The 22647-nt window shown below is 43.3% G+C and overlaps 1 protein-coding gene across 1 annotated transcript in view; it reads right to left on the reverse strand.

Annotated features, from left to right (window-relative positions):
• MYO3A (myosin IIIA) overlaps positions 1-22647 on the reverse strand; it is a 128874-nt gene that overhangs the window by 27796 nt on the left and 78431 nt on the right. The window contains exons 19-30 of the mRNA XM_015414286.1: positions 21802-21955; positions 20948-21036; positions 18263-18392; positions 17354-17433; positions 17176-17217; positions 16482-16559; positions 11330-11535; positions 10371-10482; positions 9848-10010; positions 7309-7395; positions 5306-5429; positions 2215-3229 (exon numbers count right to left, since the gene is read on the reverse strand). Coding sequence (XP_015269772.1) covers positions 2215-3229; positions 5306-5429; positions 7309-7395; positions 9848-10010; positions 10371-10482; positions 11330-11535; positions 16482-16559; positions 17176-17217; positions 17354-17433; positions 18263-18392; positions 20948-21036; positions 21802-21955 — 2280 coding nt within the window. The remainder of the gene's footprint in view (positions 1-2214; positions 3230-5305; positions 5430-7308; positions 7396-9847; positions 10011-10370; positions 10483-11329; positions 11536-16481; positions 16560-17175; positions 17218-17353; positions 17434-18262; positions 18393-20947; positions 21037-21801; positions 21956-22647) is intronic.

Raw genomic sequence — 22647 nt, forward strand, 5'->3', positions numbered from 1 at the left:
GAGACAGGATGCTGGAGTAGATGGACTACTGGTCTGACCCAGCAGGGTTCTTCTTATGTTATTATCACAGGTCTAGTCTACACATCATTCAAAATGTGTATCCTCACAAAAATTGTTTGAGTTGGCTATGTCGAGGGATAGATTGCTATAGACCCAAATGTTGACCAAGTGCCACTATGCCAAACCCTGCTCCGATAGTACAACAGTACCAACCATCAAATGGAAAGTCTTAAAGCAACATCTAGGTGGCAGCTATAACATTCAGGCCTGCCCTAATGCCTGAGACAGGCTGTGCTATTTCAGCACTCTGGAGACTGAGCACACAGGGTGCATCAGCATGTGTTTATGTGCCACTCCTCTGCAACACAGCTGACATGAATTGGCAGAGAAGCAACACAGTGTAACTTGCATAAATAGCCTCCTGCAGTGAACACAGGAGTGCTATGGCACCTAAACCAGATGCGCAAAAATGGTGATGCAGATGTGCCTTTAGAAGAAGAAGAAAAAAAAAGAGATTGGAATTATTCCCCGCCCTTCACTTGGAGTCTCAGAGCAGTTTACAGTCTCCTTTCCCTTCCTCTCCCTACAACAGACACCCTGTGAGGTAGGTGGGGCTGAGAGAGCTCTTTGAGAACTGCTCTTGAGTGAACAACTCTGAGAGAACTGTGACTGACCTAAGGTCATTCCAGCAGCTTCATGTGCAGGAGTGGGGAATCAAACCTGGTTCTTCCAGGTTAGAATCTGTGCTCTTAACCACTACACCAAACTGGCTCTCTACATTTGCATACTCGTGGTGCCAGCCTAATTGGAATTATTCACATTAGATGCTACTGAAGATATTTCAAAAGTCAGTGAGACTAAGGGCTCAACTGCATGTGCTGCTGCAAGTTCTGTGAATAGGAGAACATCATGGCCATCTTCAACATGTGCTTCGGTTTGCCCTTCCTGTTTTGGGTATGAACTTTGAGCATAGCCAGAGGCATGTGCTGAAGGGCAAGAGCCAAAGGGCTTTCGGCTGGTAGCCTGTGACTTATGCCATGTGGCCTTGGACAAGCTGGCTCAATGGATTCAGGCTGACCCAAGGTGAAGTCAGTCATTCTTGTTTGCATGCTTAAAACTGTATTTTTAATTGTATTTTCCTTTCCTTTCCCCCCAATAAAAGCTCTTTGATACATTGATCCTGAGCAGTGAATAGCTGTGATTAATTGTAAGTGATTATTAATAATTCAGAGAGAAAAACCATCCCCCTTTCACCATGGTCCTGATAGAAATCAGCCCCCTGTTAATTTCACTTTTCAATAAATATGATTTGAGAAAACCATTCCTGAGTAGCTAAGAGTGGTCAGAACTCAACAGCTCATGTTTGACTGCCATAAACTGTGGGGGCAATGATGAGAAAGCTGTCTGCTTCCAGCTTTTAAGGTATTAAAACGTGGAACGCTTATGCTGAACCTCCTCTCTGATGACACATATAAAGTCTTTGCTTTCCCCCCCCCCAACAGTATCTTCTACAAGTCTGCAATGCAGAGGATTAATTTTCAGTGAGCTGTCATTGAATACACTGAAGTCAGCCTGCTCTAGCTATGTAACAACAATTTCTCCCACCAACCCCAACAGAGGGAAGAAATTATGGAACCAGGGTTGGATAATAAAGAGTGGGGGTGAAGGGGAGAAAGAAAAAGTGCATTCAGCCCACTAGTTTTTGCTTCTCCTACCCTGGGGAGGGCTATCAGTGGGGAAGTGAAAGAAAATGTCTATTTTAAAACAAATCCCCAGACTCACTAGTTAACCTTTACCCTGTATGAATAAGTACTTAAAATATAAACAGAGGTGATTTAACAGAGAGTGGTAAAAAGTGGAGGAAAAATATGTATCAAAACTCCAAACCTCAGCAACACGATTAAAGCTAAAACTAAAGAGATGACAGAGCCTTCTCTCTCTCTCTCTGGCCTTCCAAACTTTCCCCACAGCCTTTCCTCCAGTATGGTTGGCTTTTTGTGGTGTTGTTGCGATAGATCTCAAAAGGCTACAGTCTCTCTTTCAAGCTGATCATGACTTCTCCTCAGGTATTTTTCTTGTTCCTTTCTCCTCAGCACTCTCCTCTCCAACTGCCTATGGCTCCTCCATCAGGGACCTACCCCATTTCCCTGCCACCAGGGGTCAAAACCACGGGGTTAGATAAAGAAAAGACATCTACCTCTCTACGTTTCTTACCTGCCTTGAGAAGGCTGCCAAATCAGACTTCTCTTTCTCGGCACCATCTTTTAAAATATTCTTATGGCCTTCTGCGTGAGCACTGGAGCTTCGCCTCTCTTTCACCGATTTAGAACCAAGATTCTGACTGTGCCCTCCTCCTTTTCCCTCTTGGTTTCCACAAGGCAATTTCCCTTCTTTTTTGAGCTGCCCTCTTTTCCGGTACCCTCGGTAATTACTCTGAATGACTAACGCTGCCTTCTCTTTGTCTGCCAAGCTTTGCTTGCTGGCTTCAGTATGTTTCTGAGAGCCCCTCATGGAGCCTTTCCTTACACAGCCTTTGTTTTCACAGGGAATTATCCTGCCATGTTTCAGAGAACCTCTTTCCATGTGGCTGTCTTGGGTAACAATGGCAGCATGGGTTTTCTCATCTGTGCCACTTATCTCCAGAGGTATCTGTTTGCTCAATTGGTTTGCCTTTTTGATGGATGCTTTCTGAGGCAGGTGACTTGAATTGGCCTGGTTTTTGTCTTCCTCTGAAAGCTCTCTTGGAGGCTTTTGTTTCATTGATGACTTTCCTGTTGGGGGGAGTATCTCTTTGTCTTCCACAGATGTCTTCCTGTCCAAGTTATCATGGGAGATGCTTGGAACATGGGCAGCAGCAGCATCATTTTGATCTGCACCCTGTACTTTATTCTGAATGCTCTTTTTGGCTTCTTTGAAGCTTTGCTTTGTGGATGGCTGCTTCTCTGCCTTTTTCTTGCACTCTTCTTTCACCTTTTTACGTTCTCTGTAACCCCGGTAGTTACACTGAAGGATAATAGCAGCTTCCTCTTCAGTTTGAGGAGAAGAGCTCTGCTCTACAGCTGAACTGTCCCCAGCCTCTGGAGAAGAGCTCTGATCAACAGCTGTACTGCCCTCAACCTCTGGAGAAATCTGCTCAATAGCTGCACCCACTTCTGCTTTTGGTTCATCTTTTTTCTTTTCACTCTCAGCAGCTGCTATTCCAGCCTGTTCCTTCTTGAGAAATGATTCCCTGGAACGACCACATTATATTTAGGCGATATTACAGCAGATATTGCAACCTTATGGCATCACCCAGGGCAATGTTTATATATTAAAATGTCAATATGATAAATTTTTAAAAAATAAAAACAATATTACAGCAATAAAAGGGGTCTGAAAAATGAACATACACATTTTTGAATTGCACTGTTATTCAGTATTCCAAAGATTATCTATTTCAGATTGTCTGAGAGGCAGGCTGCTTGTCTCATGAAGAGCTCAAGCCAGTGGAGTCCTCTTGAAATCTGCTAAGATACTTGATGTGTCTTTGTATGAGCTAAGCTGTTGTTGATGTAGCACTGTCAGTGTACCTGGGTGCTTTACCTGTCACAAACAGATTAAGGCTAGGCATGCTTGTGCACCAACTGGTTCAGCTCATGTCTTGCTTGTTAACTGCAAGCAGAGAGGAGCTGTTAGCTTGTGTAACAAACCGACCTCCAAAACCAGGATTCTTAGTGCATCAAGCTCAGAGAGCTGGGACATTAGGGGTTAATACCTCACTGAAAAGCAGTTTGAGTGACAGGATGCTGCCTGCTTGCACCCCCTTCTCTCTGACTGGTCAGTGCCAGCTGAGAAGAGTTTTATAAAATCTTGTCATCTTTTGGATTTTGACTTGGCAGTTGCCAGTCAGGAGGAGGGTGTGTGTCAGTCTAGGGAAACAGACAAGTCACTTAGGAAGTTAAAGGACACAACTCCTAGCCTTTATTGTACACCAGTACATTTGGGGAAGAGTTCAGAAAGAACTTAATGTCTAAGTGTCAGCACTAGCTGAATTCTCTGTGTATTCACTGTCTCCAGAACTGTGGTTTAGGTTTGCTAGAAGAGGCTGGGTAGTTAATGGGAAACTGCCAGCCTAGCCAAACAGAAAAGGGATATTGCTCCTGGGAAATGGAGGATATTCCTTACCCAGGCCCCGGTCACACGGCAAAGTTGCTGCGGGAGAGGCACGGAAGGTGGGCGGATTATCTGGGCGCAATCACACCCCAACATCTGTGAAGTGGAGTGCACCCGTGGCTTACTGCCGACAATGCACATTAAAAAACTAGTACCTCCAAGGTACTAGTAAACGTTTGCCACGGGCTGCCTCCAGATTCCCGTGGTGTGACCGCGCCGGCGTGCGGCATTCCCCTCCAGTCCCTTGTTTACTCGCCGGCACCGAGGGAAGGGCCCGTGGTGTGCCGCCAGTGCGTCTGATCGTGTAATCGTGACTCAAACTGCGCCGGGGCAATTAGCCATGCCTCCCCCCCCCCGCGATATCCGGCCCGTGTGACTGGTGCCCCAGTTAGTCAGAGGGTTCAACTCAGAAGGGACCTCTGGTTTGAGAAGTGAAAAGGGAAACGGTCTTACAAGAGTACAGAAAGGGAAAGTTATAATTCCAAAAGGGAAATACTGGTATACAGGAAGAAAGTTCTAACTTCCAAAATCTTGAGATATTGTTATGAAACTTTGTTGCTGTAAGAAATCTCCAAGATGAACAAATCTCTCACAGTAAAGAACTAAGCCTCTTAGAATTCAAGCTTTAAGTATATTCTGTTGCCTGTTCAAGACATTCTAATTTTCTTATAAAGAGCTACAGTTTAAAGAATTCATCACCCCCTGCCCTATTCCTGTTACAACTGTGTCAGTTCAATAAAATCAACCTTTTTGTTTCAACTTTACTTTGTGTCAAGTGTCATTTCCAAAGGGGTTTTATAAGAGGGCTCCTGCTGAGTTACAGTAAAAATCTCTCACCTGAGAAAAAGCAAAATAGCTCCTTTAACACTGGGTGGGACACAAAGGAAGTTATAAGTTTATAATTCAAACACGCTACTAAGAGGCTGCTCAGTCAGAGTGGTGAACAGTGTTTTGGTGGGAAAATCTGCCTCATAGAACAGAAGGAGCAGGGGTCTGCCATAGCATGTGTCAAAATGAATCTGAATGTGTCCATTTCATGAGTTTGTTGAATTACTGCATGATTACCAGTTGCTGCCTCCAGTGTTAAAAGGCTCATAGTTAAAAGAAAATCTGAATTGAGACTTACTACTTATTGTAAGGAAACAAACAATACCTTTTCCTCTTGAAGCTCTTCCTCTCCTTGAACCCCCTGTAATGTGATTGGATTGTTGTTGCAGCTTTGTTATTTGCATCCTTTATTTCTTTAACTTTCTTCCTGATTAAGTATCCTCTTCCAACTGACAAATTGCAATAAGAACACAGCTTTCACAATTGTCTTTCACTGAATACTGTTAAATAACCACAGCACAAACTTAAACTGAATTCCCCGATCAAAGAATAATAAGGGTTTGTTCCCCTTTTCTGTAATCCAGTTGTGCACAAATTTCTCCTGTCAGGGAAATGAAGATCTCCTTTATCTTTGAAGGTCTTCTGCCATATTTCCCCACAAAATGGGAATTGTTTGTCCCACTTATTACCAGGGCTGGTGTCAATGGCTCATGTAGGTGGTGACCTGCCAAAGTCTACTGTCTAGCAGAGGGCTGTCCCCCTAGACTGAATCCAAGGATCTGTCGGTGGAAGGTGCCAAGGGAATGAGGATCTTTCCCAGGCAGACCTTTCCAGACTTAGAAAAGCTGATTCCCATGGTCATAGGACCTTCATGGCCTAATCACCACATAGGTTGGGGGCTGTGATGTGGAGGCAGAAGGGGATGTAATTAATCCTCCAACCTCTTCTGTCAGTGGAACTGTGCTGATGGCAGAGGAGGAAATCGCCCTTCCTCCTTCTCAAACCACATGACAATTAGTCCTACAATCCTAGGAATCAACTTTCTCAGGGCTGTGAAGGACTGCTGGGGGAAGGAGAACCAGAGAAAGACCCATGATCTTATTTCATTTATCCCCCAGCTTTCTCCCAATGGGGATCCAAAGTGGCTTACATTGGTCTCCTCCCCTTCATTTTATCCTCATAACTACTCTGTGCTGTACATTAGGCCAAGCATGTGTGACTGGCCCAAGCTCATGGAGGGGTGATTTGAACTCGGTTTCAATTTGTGCCCAGAGATCGCTGGATCCAGTCTCCTTCCTGGGGAATGTTGGGTTGATCTCCCATTCTGCAATGGGAGATATGCCTGGAGGGAGCAGCTAGTGAGAAAATCCCGCTTTGCTAATCCTCCTAATTGGGCCAGAAGCCCCTTTTATTTTGTCTGCACTGGATGGAGTTAAAAATGATGTAAGGATGTCTCTCCATCACGGCTCCAACTGGAAGAGAAAGAAGAGGCCACAATGAGAGGGAAGCTGGCTGTGGTTCAGGGAAGAATGCAGCTATAATTAGAGGAAGGTGGCTGTGACTGGGAAATGAGAGCTCTGAGGGAGTCTTTGGACACCCAGAAGGCTAGGACTAATAAAAACACGCAAGTGACCCTGTCCTCTACTACAGACAATGAGGCTGCAAGTGAACAGGAATCACTTTATTCTTGATGTAATACAAGCAATGCTGCCAGGACCAAATTGGGACACTCAAGGAGTACTACGTTCAGGGAATGGGGGACCAGGGTTGAAGTGAATCTCCTGGATTCAGAGTTGACAATACCTCTTCTCTTTACTTCATGCTGCTTTATCAGGCTTGGTACCTGTGTCTACCCATCAGCTCCTTTTCACGGCAACAGCAAACTTCCCCAGGAGCGCACTTACAGACTCCACTCACCCTCCTGTCCCCTCTTCTTGGCCTTGTGATCTTCTCTTCAGTTTTCCCGATTTTGCTGACTGTTTCCCTTCAGACCAACCTGACCTGCCTGGCAGCCCTTGACAGGATTCTGATTTCAGCCTGCCTCTTCATCTTTTGCTCTGGGGATCCATGCACTTCAGCTTGCTTCCCTTCACTGCGACATCCCCACCCCATCCCCGGCCCCAAGCACGTCTCAATGACACAGAGTTAGAACATGAAACAAAAAGGAAAGGAGGACAGAACAAAAACACTGCAGCACTCCTGATCTATAGGACAAACACAATCAACCCACACAGAGGCTGCAGCTATCTCTCCCCCAGTCCAGAAAGGTATCCACACCTATTGACTATGTAAAGCGAAAAACTCAAGTGAATTAAAAACTATTCTTACCAGCCTGAAGTCTGGTGAGACGCATTTCCATTTTCGATTCATTCATGGCATAGGTGTAGTCTTTACGAGCAGCATAACCCCTGTAAGCTAAGGACAGATGGTGGAACTTTGTAAGCTCTTGTTATTTATTATTATTTTTTTTTTCTAAACTACTGTTATGTACCCATTTGAGACAGGGAGAAAAATTAAGTCAGGTGTGCCCTTTGGAAGGAAAAACGAGTTGTTATGCAAGGGTCTATTGCCTGTGGCAAGAAAGCACAATCAGGTTCAATGTGAGGGAAAAGAAGGTCTCCCCTGCAAGAAATTCAAGCCCAAATTATTAGCATTACACCAGGAGTACAAGCCCTGTCAGTAGAGCTCACATCCGAAGTGTGTGGATCAAATTGCCATTCTTCATATTAAAAGCATGGGAGCTATAATCCATAACAGGATGACGTGTACTAGTCTGTGCTAAGGCCATCTTGGTGGTTGCTCATATAATGGCTCAATTAGTTTTATCTTGGATCATTTGTGCACTACATTTTTACTATGTGATGACGCCGGGGAACGCTGGGGGCGGGGCCACAGCCATCTGAGGGGGAAACATAGACTTTTCCCCACAGATGGCTGTGGCCCCGCCCCCAGCGTGCCCGGCGTTATCACGTCACCTCTGGGTGACGTGCACGCCGGGGTGGGGTTTCCCACGGGGCCCGATTCAAACGCAGCGGAAATCGGGCCTCCAAAGCGGGGGGAAATCCGCCCCCCGGGGGGGACTTGGCAGCCCTAGGGTCCAAAGGTATTTTTCACCATTTTAGTCTACAGCCAGGCCTCAGAGCAGGATGTGAGGGAGAAAAGCAGACTACAAGAGGCCTAGTCTGTATGAACCCCTTGGTAGTTTCCTTCCTCCTCCATGCACTCCTCCATGCCTGGACATGGTCATTCCCTTCCTGCCTGTCCTGTTCTAGCAGGTCTGCAACCCATTCCACCAACATAAAGTGCTAAGAGTGGCCACAAGAGGGGGAAAGCAGGAGGTCCCCCAACATTGTGGTTTTTAGTTGCATAATGAAGACTTTTTATTTATATTCATTAAAAATGTATAGTGTGAATGTAAATGCAAGTACAGTGTCATATGGGAGCAAAGGCTGGTTGCAACTCTCTGTATAGCACGTGCTTGATGGTAAACACGTAGAAAGCATCTAGCACATTTTTAATCTCACCCCACCTTCCTCCAAGGACCTCAGGACAGTTTGCATTGTTCTGTATTTCATCCTCCTAAGAATTTAGTGAGGTGGGCTAGGCTGAGAGTGCAAAGTGGCAAAGTGCAAAGTGATGCACATTGGAGCCAAAAATCCTAACTATAAATACACATTGATGGGGTCCAAAGTAGCAGAGACTGACAAAGAGAAAGATCTTGGAGTCGTAGTAGATAACTCACTGAAAATGTGGAGACAGTGTGCGACTGCAGTAAAAAAAAGGCCAACACTATGCTAGGGATTATTAGGAAGGGAATTGAAAACAAATCAGCCAGTATCATAATGCCCCTGTATAGATAAATGGTGTGACTTCATTTGGAGTACTGTGTACAGTTCTGGTCACCACACCTCAAAAAGGATATTATACATTGGAAAAAGTGCAGAACAGGGCAACTAGAATGATAAAAGGTTTGGAACACTTTCCCTATGAAGAAAGGTTAAAACGCTTGGGGCTCTTTAGCTTGGAGAAACGACGGCTGAGAGGTGACATGATTGAGGTTTATAAGATTATGTGTGGGATGGAGCAGGTAGAGAAAGAAGTACTTTTCTCCCTTTCTCACAATACAAGAACTCATGGGCACTCAATGAAATTGCTGAGCACTTGGGTTAGAACAGATAAAAGGAAGTACTTCTTCACCCAAAGAGTGATTAACACATAGAATTTACTGCCACAGGAGGTTGCAGCGGCTACAAGTATGGATGGCTTCAAGAGGGAATTAGATAAACATATGGAGCAGAGGTCCATCAGTGGCTATTAGCCACAAGGTATAGATAGGAACTTTCAGTCTGAGGCAAGTGATGCACTGTATTCTTGGTGCTTGGGGGAAGCAACAGTGAGAGGGCTTCTAGTGTTCTAACCCCACTGCTGGACCTCCTGATGGCACCTGGTATTTTTGGCCACTGTGTGACACAGTGTTGGACTGGATGGGCCATTGGCCTGATCCAACACTGGCTTCTCTTATGTTCTTATGAGAGAGACTGAGTGTCCCAAGGCAACTCAGTAAGCTACACATTTGAACCCAAATATCTTAGCTCCTAGGCCAACATTTTAACCATTACAGCACACTGCCTCTCGCTGAGTTCTTGGCCTGCTGGTGTAAGGACTGTCTTTGGCAGAGGTGGCTGATTTCTGTGTACTTCCTTCATCTGGCCATAGTGGGATAGTTATTTTCAGGCTGGATCCTCACCAGATACCTTCCAGGCCACCAGCTGGGGTCTGGACACCAAGGGTTGTTCTATCCCAGTTTATCTTACTGCACATGCTCAATGAGCCATATTTGCATATCTTTATACATATAAACATTTACCTGATTGTATTTTGACTGCACTTTCTTCTCTTTTCTCCTTTAGCTTTTTGTATCTCTTTGAACCAAGCCACCCTCTGACATATGCTTGAATCAGAACAATCCTGTTGATTGTCTCCTTCTGCATTAAATTTAGCTGCTCCACATGGTAATATTTGAGGAACACCTTTTAAAATATAGAAAACATATAATCTGGTGAACATTCCCTTCTGTAGACAATGCCTCCAAAACTGAACTCTATAGAAAAAAACAAAACATCTGTCTCAGTAATGTCCATTTGGCCTGTAGGAATATATATCTCCATGTCTCTGGCATTCCCTATCCAATGCATTGCATTTGATTTATCATACCAGGGCAAAACCACTGGGGAACACGAGAAGATAAATTCCAATGTGGAAAAAGTGCCTCTGGAAAAGGTCAGGTGACTCCATAACTGAGTAAAAAAATGTCTGCTTCATTAAATTACAGTGGGATTGGAATAGAAGATATTATTGATGGATTGGAAACCTATGTGAGATAATACTACCTTAGTTTTCCCAAGTATCCAGTTATCAAGCTGGGCTTTTTCCAAGATGGCCGCACACGTTTCAGGGCTTACGGGAGGGTTGTCACTCGATTTGTAACACAGGATATAATATCTATGAGGCAAAACAAAAGAATTGTACTTACTAAATGCACTCAGTGACAAACAAACCTTAACTTTTATTTGAGTTTAATTCTTTGCTTGAACAGCTCAAACTGCTGTGGATTTGTGTGCATGACATTTAAACACCAAGCTAGAGGCTAACTAAAGACACATAGCACAGCTGCATACACAAGCACCCGATAATAAACACTGATACAAAGCATCCAAATATTTAATTTCTATGTGTATTTGAGCTAGTCAGCTTATTCAGAAAGGCCACACGTTACCACAGTCCCGGGACTCTACCACTTTAGAATGTAGGTGGAGTGCCATGTTTGTCTCCTCCCCATGTAAAATATATACAGACACATAGTGTAGATAGAAAACTAACACACCTGAGACAAACAGAAGGCTACCCTCCAAAAGTTTTTCTGGACATACTAGATTCCCACAGGCAGTAAATAAGTAACAAGAGAGACAGCATTTAAGCATGTGATCCTACACCATTACGCTGGTATGGTACAGGCCTGTGAAACTTCTAGTGTGTTGTGGGTTTTTTTTAACATTCAGGACTAGTTGATATAACACTAAATCATGGTTTGCTGTTACATGAACAAGAAGCCCATATTCATTTCTTGTTCAGTTACATGGCAAAAAAACACTGTAGAAAGGACACTGAAATACATGCGGGATGAATGAATCAAGATGTCCTACTAGCATGAGGTTCTCCAAACTATGTCATATGTACATTTTCAGAAGTTTTCTCCCATCTTGAAAGCTGATTAATTTAAGACTGCAACAAGTGACGACCCAGCCTTTTCAAAAGAACAAATGCCAAGTCTTCCTTTTCAGATTCATACCGTTTTATGAAGTTAGCAAAGAGAATACGATGAGAATAACCCTGTCTCCGAATTCGTGCGGTTTCAAGAATTCCAGTGTAGCGCAGCTGTACCAATACCTTCTCCTTGTCATACTTGTTTGCCTGTCGATCATTGTTTGGCTTAATGCAACGGACAAAGTGAGGTTGGCCAACCACCATCTTAGATAATAAATCCATTAGTGAATACTGAAAAGGAATATGGAAAGAAACATTTGAATGATACACTATCCTCCAGGAAAGTGAGTGAGCGCTTTGCAATCCCGACTATTCCAAATCTACTTGCCTTTTGTGCTGTTCGTGGACCTGTCTAGGATGTCTGTAGGTACCTTTAAGTCCAGTTGTCAGGCTAAAACCAGAGGGCCAACCTCTGTACAATAAAGAGTTCTCCATGTACTAATATTGGCCTGCTGAGAACAAAGCTTAGATGAAAAGGGGCATATAGCCCAAATTCACCAAGATACTCTTGAAATTTCCTGGACATTTGGGATAAGAGAATCTTTTCAAAAAGGGGATATAGCAAGACTTATGATAGTGAAAATCCTGCATGTGAAATTAAAACTTTATCTGTTTATCTGTTTTAGGGTATATTAGAATAACTAATAATATATCTGAACAACATGGACTGCCTTGAAAATATAGGTAAAATTAAAACAAGAATATGAAGGTACTGTACTAGGATCAATGTTCCCTCTAAGGCATGGAGTCTTGTGACCAAAAATTCTACTTTATGAGCTACTGGCATTAAAGTTGTGAGCAAGCTATTTGGCTACTACATAAATTAGGTTGCTCTGGAGCCATCCTTCCTGAGCTGAGACAAAAACGTGTGAGCTGGAGGCTAAAAAATGGTGAGCTAGCTCACACTAACTCAGCTTAGAGGGAACACTGACTAGGATTGCCAACTTTGGGCTGGGAAATTCCTAGAGATTTTAGGGTGGAGCCTGGGGAGAGGGAGGAACTTCAGCCATAGACTCCCCCTTCCAAAGCAGCCATTTTCTCCAGGAGAACTGATCTCTGTAGTTAATTCCAGGAGATCTTCAGGCCCCACCTAGAGGTTGGCAACCCTACACTATACTTTGCAGGCTCCCAAAGCCATTCAAAATGAGATCTTTAGATTTCTGAAAGGTTTCCCTAACAAAATTATTTCCATTTTATTATAGGCTGAAGGTGGAGGTTATTTAGGTTCAATGAGGAGGCATATAATGTTGTCTAAGCAGCATACTCCCAAACTAATGTTTGACTAATGTACCTGGAGTGGGGACCAGCCAATGGTCTGGGAAAGAAGGATGAAACAGACACACCATGCTGGGAGGAATCAGGCCACAACTTTATTGATTATAGGTTCTTCAGGTCTTGGCACAGCACAGGCAGGGGAACAATGGGTGCAGTTGACAGCCCAAGTCTGCCAGCACCTTCCCCAATCTGCCTGTTGGGGTAACCAAGGCCAGAGAGATGGCATTAGGGCTGGAAGTGGTGGAAACCACTATTTCTTGCCATCCTCCTCCTCCTGGGAATGTGCCTAGCCCCAAAGTTGGCACTCTGGCCCCCCCCCTTTGGTCAAGCAGGGAGCCCACCCTGCAAAACCTGCCCTATGTTTCCCAGCCTGAATGCCAGCAGCCAGTTGTGACAGTTATGCTCTTTTTAACAGTGCAAACCAGCATACACAATAAATACATTATTTGCTACAGGGAAGGCAAAACCCCTAGGGCCTATCAGCCAGTTAGCTGTGGTTAAAATTCCTCTCTGGCCCTGTTAATCAGCAACCCACTGCAGTCACAGCAAAGGAGGAGTAGCCACACTGAAAATAAACACTGAGAGCATGGGGTGGGTCTTTGCCAAGAGAGAGCTGCTGAACGCCAAGCACCCCGTCAGCCTGCTCATTTCAATTTGAGTTGTGTGCCAGAGACAAGCCTGCACCCGCAGGTCTGTGTGCCCCACCTGTTCCATGATGGGCCAACCTCTGGGGCAGGCCGCAGGAAGCCGCTTGAGAGCAGAGTGGTTGACAGCAGTGCTGGGTCCAATTGCCCAAAGTCATCCTTGCTCCCTGCCTTCCACCAAATTCATTTATTTTAAAAAAAATATTTACCATTGGATTTATATCCCACCCTCCCTGCAAGCGGGCTCAGGGCAGGTCACAGCAGTCAAATAACAGTACAAATAAATACAGTTCATATCAAATTAAAATGTTAAAATCAACACAGGACAGCACTATCTCTGGTGCCTGCAATATGAAGACTGTATCCTGCAGGGCACTGATCTCGAGTGGGAGCATGTTCCACCAGGCTGGGGGCCAGGACAGCAAACGCCTTGGCCCTGGTTGAGGCTGTGGTTATTATTTTGGGCCAGAGACTAACAGCAGATGTTGCTCAGCATCTTTGGAGTACATAAGGGGGGGAGGCGGTCCCGCAGGTATGTTGGTAGGGCCCCTCCAGCCTATGGCTGGGAGCCCGTCTTCTCTAGACAGGTTATGAGCTCTTGATCATCCAAAATGACCAAGAGCATATTCACAGTTTTGTCTTTTCTAGCACAGTAATCTGTAACCCATAAAGGGTGGCTTTATTTACTTTTATTAGCTTCTAAAATGAGTTTGACATTTGTAAAAGTTAAAAATGATTTATTGATCTTTTAAAAAGGAAGTAAGCAAGAGAAAAAATGTGAACAGGGCACATTTTTAAAAGGACATGGAAAAAGAAGGGAAGAAATTGTGGGAGGTTAATTTGATTATTTGTATAATAGACTGAAAACAAAGGAAGCTAAGCACATCTCAAATCAAGCCCCATTTTTTTTAGCAAGTACTACCATCATTGACACTGCAGTCAAAGCACTATTAAAAGACATTCATATGGTATTAAATTGATCTCAGGTAAATTGGCCCTAGGTTGAATAATTCATATTCTACCTGTCATTTCTTGATTGCATACATTTATGCTCAGTATCTTATTTGTTATAAATCATATTATGGCTTTCAATGTTTAGTGCTATTATTTTGTTACTGCATATGGCTTGGTGCTTAGTGGATACTCCATGGCAATTCTACACCCATTATCAGCAGATGGAGATATAACTGACAACTACATAAAATTATTAATGTCTGCTCTGACTAACCATGGTTTTATGATGGGTGTTTTGTGGGAAGACTCTGATGCTTTATTTTTTTAAACCCAATTGTTCAAGCATCAGGACGACTCAAGAGAAAATTACAGTAATGATATAATATTCTATGATGTGCTACTCAAGAGGGAATTCAAGGGATATATATATTCCCTTTGTACAACTACAATGTGTGTTAATATCACAGTATTATAGCGATATGAATGGCATAATAATGAATTCCAATTAATTTGGCCAAATTAATTGATAAAATATTTGGCAGGAAGGCTTTTAAATGCTTCACATAACAAAATGTAGATAATTTTCTCCTGTGCCTATTACCCATGTATTTCCACCTATATAAGATCCAGTTCTGCCACTGATATTAATGTTGAACTGTGGCAATGAAAGCAATGATTGGCTAAATTGGTGAGGTGGCATGTTCAGTTGCTCAGGGACCTAAATAGTTTGCAGTTCAGCTTCTGTGAGGGAAGATAAAATTGCCAGTGTGGTAATTATTAATAATTTGACCATAGTTTCATAGAAAGCTTGGAATGTCCCGCAACACAGTGATATCACTTCTGGTTAAGTGCCAGAAGTGATGATGTGGGTAAATGAGAGACCCACGTGGAAATCCTAAGAGGACAAGGAAGGCCAAAAGGCTGGGGAGGGAACATGAATTTCACATATCATTTGACCACAGACATCTAGCCTTGTAGCACAATAGAATGAGTTTTTCAAATAAATTTACAAGTCAGGTAAATGTCACTCAGTCTGTATTCTGCATTTTGGTTATGCTGAGCTTGTTTATTCTCAGTTGTGGGTGCTCCCTCCCCCCTTCCAAACTCCCTTCACATGAGGAGCTAAGATTAAAGACATCCCAGAGCATTGAGAGCTGTAGAGTCTTGTGAGCAAAAATTCTACTTTGTGTGCTACTGGCATTAAAGTTGTGAGTGAGCGATTTGGCTACTGCATAAATTAGTTTGCTTTGGAGCCATCCTTCCTGAGAGCTGAGACAAAAATGTGTGAGCCAGAGGCTAAAAAACTGTAAGCTAGCTCACACTAACTCAGCTTAGGGGGAACACTGCATCCCACATCTCCCCCCAACTTGCTGTAATGTCCAAATTTGAGTACCTCAACAAATGGAGTGTGTTTCTTAACGAAACAAAAAGTGGTAAGAAACGTATCTCAATTTGTTCCACGGCCCAGCTTTGAATGCCACAACAATTCAGGTTGTATGGAAGATTTCTCTCACCATTAAATATTTGGCTCTGTGTAGAATAGGAGCAAGGTGGGTGGAGGAACTAAACAATTGTGAGAGCTAACCAGGCTTGAGGTAATCATGAACAAGCCAGGGTGAATACAGGTTGAATACAGCCTCATTCTACACAGTACACAAAAGAGCCTCTTGTGAAGAAGGTTATCAGCTGACACAAATAATAAATGGGTACATAAAAGCATGTGGAAACTGCTTGAAAACCTGTCCATGATTTTCTCAGCCTAACCTACCCCACAGAGTTGTTATTATGAGGATAAAATGGAGGAGAGGAGAATGATGTGGTAAGTCACTTTGGGTCCCAGTGCGGAGAAGAGAGGAGCATAAACATTTAAATAAACTAAGAAGAAAAGAAATGTGCACCCAGAAAGTCCCATATTTAATCCTCGGCGGTTCCACTTGGAGGATTTCAGGTAACACGGTTGCAAAAAGCTCTCTCCCTGAGATAATCCAATCAAAGTAGTCAACCTGCACTAGAAGGGCCAGTGATCTGACCAGGAGAAGGCAGCCTCTTACAAAGCGTTGGCAGGGTCTGAACATCTGAAATGTGGCAAGCCATTACCTTTAGTAGCCTCAAAGATGTTTAGTCCAAACCCTACATACTTAAGATATTATAAACAACCCTATGCAATATTTTGTGTTTTAAGTAAAATATATTCTCCTTACAAGACGCAGGGTAGCATTTGCAACAATAAAAGGAGAAGGAGGAGAAACAACAGTTAGTTACTACACAATACATAATATTTATACATAAAAACTGAGGTCTTACTCTAAAATATGAAGCAACTGTCTGTGTTTTCATATTGGTTGTTTCTCGAGGGTGATGTGTGGTATCTTCAGGCTCACTCTATATGTATCAAGAAAGAAAATGGCAGTTCTTATCTCTACAGTTGTAGCATATTGCAACAGCTCAACACATTGTTGTTTTAAAGAATGCTATTAATTAAAAAAACCAGTTATTTTAAACTGTAGACACTACTGAGTAATAACTAAGATACATCAGAGACTGTTACTCCAGTCACAATACAATACAATGACACTGTACACACATGCAGAGACACACACACATACTGAACACAGTTTGATAACTGAACATACAGGTATCTGAATTGTATGGAAAGCAAGGTTTTGGTAGCTGTTTTGCAATGACCAGGAGGACTATTAACAAATACTTCACAAATTTTTCTTCCCGCATTACTGTGTTTTGCAGTTATTATCAATAGTGTGTGAACTGGCATCAGTATTAGAACCTTTTGCATGTTATATTTTGTTTAATAACATACCAACCAAAAATGTATTTACTTGGAAGTGAGTCACTGTGAATTCAACAGTGACTACTCTCAAGTAAGCATGCTTCAGCGTGAGAGCCAGGATCATGTCCTTTAAGAATTCATTTTATTTTCCTTTCAAGTAGTTACAAAACTATAGTCAGAAAGAAGGGAAATGTAGTGTGTTTTTTTTACCTCACGGAAGGAATACGAATTGCACAACACAAAGATATCCAGCTAAGCAGAAAAGAAAATAGGAGAGAGGGAGAGAAACCAAGGAAGGGGTTACTTGCTTACTGTTTGTAGCAACAACAACAATATTGCCTTTCTGTACTTTGAATATGTTGGGAGAGCTACCTTGCCACTTCCTTACCTTAGTTTGGCTGATGGATTTCTGAGGAGTCCACATCTGGTAGTTTATCGCAGTCTTGCTTTTACTGTGTGCCAAATTACCTCAAGGAAGAGAGAAAACACCCTGTCAAAAGGGGCCATTTCACCCAGTAAATGGAGGAGAAAATTTGGTTCTGTCAACCAAGTTTGCATTGAACAGCAAGCTGGGTCCAAATATGGCTACCAAATTAGTGTACCAGAGTCACATTTGTGTTGGCAACTGTATGTTAGTCACAATAACACTACTATCTACCAGCACAAATGTGGCTCAATATAGAACAAAAATTGGAACTTTATAAACGAAAAAGGTACATAGGAGGGATAGGGAGAATGCTAGAATAACCAGTATGTGAAGGGAATGTCAGGCAAAGATTTTTATAGGGCTACGTAGCTTTTTAGAGATGCTTCACAAAAAGGGAAATGATAGAGGTGAACAGCTGCCAGAAATCAAAATATGAGCCACGAGCACATTTATGCCTGTGCACTAAAATGATTGGTGCTCCTGTGTACATTTATGAGACTTCATGTGCACCACTTTCTAATAAAGGAAGTGCGTTGGCTTTGATAACTTTATGGATTATTAAGTAACATGTCAATCATCAGTAATGTCATACATTTTCAGTGATGCAAATGGGCTTTTTTATGCTGAACCTTTGTTGATCTCTTGCTCTGAGATTTGACAGAGTTGAGCTCTTGAACTGGAAAAGGTTGCAGACTCCTGTACCAAAAGCACTTTCCCTCGCCTCCCAGACCCACCAGCCAATCCATGTTCCAGGAACTGTGTATCCCTACCCCCCCCAACCTTGGTGGCACTGAGAACGCTAGCCCAATGGTAAAATTTAAGGAGAAAAAAACTGGATCTGACAAATCTAGCACTGTGAAATGCTATTACCTATTTTTGTTAGTGGGTGGATTACCAGCTGCCTGGTCAAATAATTTTCTGAAGATCGCAACAGCAGTACAATGTCGGCTGGCAAGGTGTCCCTGTTTTTAGCTAAGAATCCGCCGGCGTTATACAGAACCTGTTTTTAAAAACAGCAGTAAAAATTGCTATACATCATTTTCCTCATGCTTATTGCTTATCACATACATGTATTTTCTCACAATATGAATTGCACTGATTCTAGCTTGTACTGAGTAAATAAGGAAGAAAGGAAGGAAGTGGATTTTTAGATTGGGACAAATCTGGACAGAACTTGATTGCTGGCCTGCCACCTACCTACCATATTGTCTTGTATGAAGATGTTACACAGATCATCACAGCAACAATAAAACAGCCATTGTCTTGTATGAAGATGTTACACAGATCGTCACAGCAACAACAACAAAACAGCCAGTGTGGCGTGTAGGACTAGGATCTGTGTTCAAATGCCTGCTCTTTCTATAGAGGTCTGCTGGGTGACCTTTGGCCAGTCACACACAGTCAGCCTAACCTACCTCAGAGGATTGTTATGAGGATTTAATGGAGAACATTGTAAGCAGGGATGGACACGAACCAGCTCACGAGCCAAAATTCCAGCCGAACTTGGGCCAGTTCAGAGCTTATTTATTTATTTATTTATTTGTTAAATTTATACCCCGCCCTCCCTCGTAGGGCTTGAGAACCAATGTCCAGTGAAGGCACATTCCCCAAACATTTACCAGACTTTTGGTCTCTGTCTGTCAGCTCAGCTCTCTTGGGCTCCCTTGCGCAGCCCCTTTAAGCAGGCTGAGCAGGCTCAGCTGTTAGGTTTAAATGGCTGGTAGCCATTTAACCTTTTGGTTTTGCTCCCCACCACTTCAAAGCCGTGGCCATGAGAAAGGTGGAAAGGAAGCCCCTTCCGGGGCGATCTCTGCCCCCTTTCTCCTGGCCGTGGCAAGCTGTGGCTGGGATAAAGGGGGAACCGAACTTGCCAGACCGGTTTGGATCGTATGGGGCCGGTTTGGGGTTTGGTCCATGGGCCAACCCCAGACCCTGAACCGAACTGCCTTTCCTAGGTTTGCACCCATCCCTAATTGTAAGCCACTTTGTTCCCATTGGGGAGAACAGTGGAATATAAATGAAGTAATTAAATAAACCAGCCAAATCAGCCTCCTAATAGACTTTTCTGAAAAACCACATAGGACTGTGGCTCTTTTCAGCAAAAGAATACCACGAATGTCATTCCTTATCCCCCTGTTAAGGGGCTGGGCATGGGACAGCCTTTGTAGGCAACCCATGAAGGAGAAAGAGCAAGCCCTGAGATAAGGCTACACCACTGCTGTATTGTGGTCCCGGTCACATGGGCTGGAAAATGTGGGGGGGGGAGTGTGGCTGTTTGCCCTGGAGCAAAGTAACGCGCGGCAGCCCGATCACACGTCCCATCGAGGTCCCGTGGTTGGGCCGTTAGGTGCCGATCACACGGGTATCCTGCAGTACGGCAAAGAAGCGGCGCGGCACGATCACACCAGCAATCGCTAGGCGCTGCCTCCATGGCAAACGGGGATTCGCTAGGCGCTGCTTCAATGGCAAACGGGGATTTTTTTCCCCCACTGAAAGTTGTGCATGCGCATGATCGTTTGTGCACATCCTGTGGAGACTTTAAAAAAATCCAGTTTGCGACGGGACATGGACGGGCGCCGGATGCCATGGGATTCAAGCGGAAATGTGATCAGACGCCCCCCCTTGCCCTGTGTTTTCCAGAAACTAGTACCTCATATGTGGTAGTTTTTTACTCCGCATCTTCGGCGAGAAGCCACAGGTTAGCCACGGGGGCGCTACGCCTCCCAGATGTTCCGGTGTTATCATACCCGGAAAATCCGCGGGACGATCTTGCCTTCAGCGCAGCAAATGCTCTGTGTGAATGGGCCCTGTGGCTGGTTAACTGATCAAAAAGATCCTGCCAGGTCTCTTTGTTCTGTATCCATTTGCAGCCTCTGGTCTAGAAGGCCATCTGGCATCATTATACATTACCAGTGATAGTAACCCCAGAAAACACATTTCAACATGATTGGGCTCCCTACCACATGGCAATGCAGGTTTCCCGGTTTGAACAGTCCTTGCCAGCACTACTCTTCTATGAGAGCTGTCACTGCTACAGAGCCTTAAGAAACACAGCTTTACCATTTCAGCTAATCAAGTAATTATAAGCACTCTTTTAAAAAAATGTGTATCACTGTCTCAGTCCTAATCAGCCTCAAACCGTGGTCTTCCCTTTAGCTCTTTCTGGATGCCTAGGAAAGAGGCCTTACTCCTCATACATTCTTCTTGCGTAACTATCTGTTTATATATTTTCAAATGAAGATTCCACGGTTGATAGGAGCCAACATGCTTCTTCTCACTCAAATTAGAGCTTCTATGAGCGCTCCTATATTACAGTGCTCTCTGGCAGGAGCACCAATTATTTATTGCCAATTTTAATTATTACAAGTTATTACAAATTTGGAATGATTAACATTTCTGACTCCAAAATACTAATTTTCCCACTGTAAGGCAAAGTTTTGTTTTTTAAAGTCCTCCAGTTTTGGACTTGTGCGGAGTATTACCATTAGTTGGCCCATTTTCTGTGAAAGATATCCAATTCTGATCATGATGAATAACACTGTGCAGATTTTTTACCTTTCCAGCATAATGGTAAATCCCAAATGCCAAGTCTACTCTCTTTGGCCTCCAGAAATATTTTGACTTCAAGTTGTCTTCAAATTTTTCTGTAAGGAAACACATGGATTATGTTCTAAACAGTATAGTATAAACAATATGTATTTCTTGCTTAGTACCAGTTTGTATTGTACTAGCTTGTACTGTTTATGCCAACAGTTACTTCCCACCCATTCTTTCCCAACCAGCAAAAGAGCACTACACAAATATGTTTTCACTAAGACCTAAACGATCTCATAGGATTTTGACACTTCCCTCTTTGAAAGACACTGACTTTAGGAAATTTGCTCTGAATATCCAAGCGTAAAAAAGTAGCAAAACAGATCCTGGTTTTATGGCTCCCTTTTACCGTCCTTCTGAGCACTTTTCATGGGCAAAAATATTAACTGGAGAGGGGCATTATGTACCCTTAGAGACCTGAATACAGCCACACTGAAAATATAAGCAAATATACTCTTCAACTTGAAATGCATCACAGTTTGTCAATCTTCTTTTAAATACAAATCGCCAAGGTTCGCTTCGCTTTAAGATATTTTCTATCTCCACATCATGCTATAATCATTACCAACTATGTACCACCAGCCATGTATGATCCAAGTCCCATCGGCAACAAACTGAGTCCTGGCAGGCAGCTGTGGTTCCAGGAAACAACACCATGATGGTCATGGTTCCAAGAGGCCACAATCATTCCCATCCCATCAATGGCTGGGAGCAAGCCAAGCCCTTGTTGCGCACTGACACCTTCGTTGTGCCCCCTCCAGCAGTCACCAGGGGTCTCAGCCAGAGAAGTGACTCTGAAACTGCCAATAACTTACCCACAAGTGTTTGATCAGTGGCTCGAGGAAAACGGCTTTCCTCATCAAGGAGAGACAATAAGCCCATTGGTTTCTGGAGGAACATATCCAGTAAAGGCCTGTTGTCCTCATACTCAATAACTCGGGCATCAACGCCTTCATACAGGTATTCATTCTGGAACAGATGACAAAAATCTGCATTAGTTTCAATAAACCTGAACATTAGGGCAGACACTGGATCAATGTGTGGAAGCCAGAGGAGGCATGGCCGTCTCTCCAAATCACTTGTTCATACCCCAGGACATGCCACATGAACACTACATACATGTAGTTGTTACAGTAACTAGCCAATGTCAAAGGAGTTGTTATAACAGATAGCTTTCAGAGGGGTAGTCTGGTGCCAAAAAAAATTCCCTAAGGACTAGAAGACTGACAGTAGAATCTTAAACAGAGTTATGCCATTCTAAGCCTATTGACTTCAATGGATTTAGAAGGGTATAACTGTTTAGGATTGCACTGTTATTGTAACACAAGTTTTTGTGGATCACAGTCCATTCCATCCAATGCATAAAGTACATTCTCAGTTAGTGTGCATGTATAAACATATCAGTGGCTAACAAGTCTTTATTGGATATGTTCCTCCAGAAACCAATGGGATTATTGTCTCTCCTTGGTCATGAAAGCCATTTTCCTTGAGCCACTGACGTGTGTGTATAAACAAATAAAACCACACACACCCCAGGAGATGTCTACAGTGAGGAAGAAGCCAAGGGTCACACAACCATGGAGGAATCTGCTTGCTGCATTTAGGTAGCTTGCAGAGAGGTAGATACCTTCGCTCTCTACGTAGTAGGTCCTTTCAAACAG

The sequence above is a fragment of the Gekko japonicus genome, unplaced genomic scaffold, assembly GCF_001447785.1.
Source record: "Gekko japonicus isolate JY-2015 unplaced genomic scaffold, Gekko_japonicus_V1.1 scaffold80, whole genome shotgun sequence".
NCBI classification, from domain to species: Eukaryota; Metazoa; Chordata; class Lepidosauria; order Squamata; family Gekkonidae; genus Gekko; species Gekko japonicus.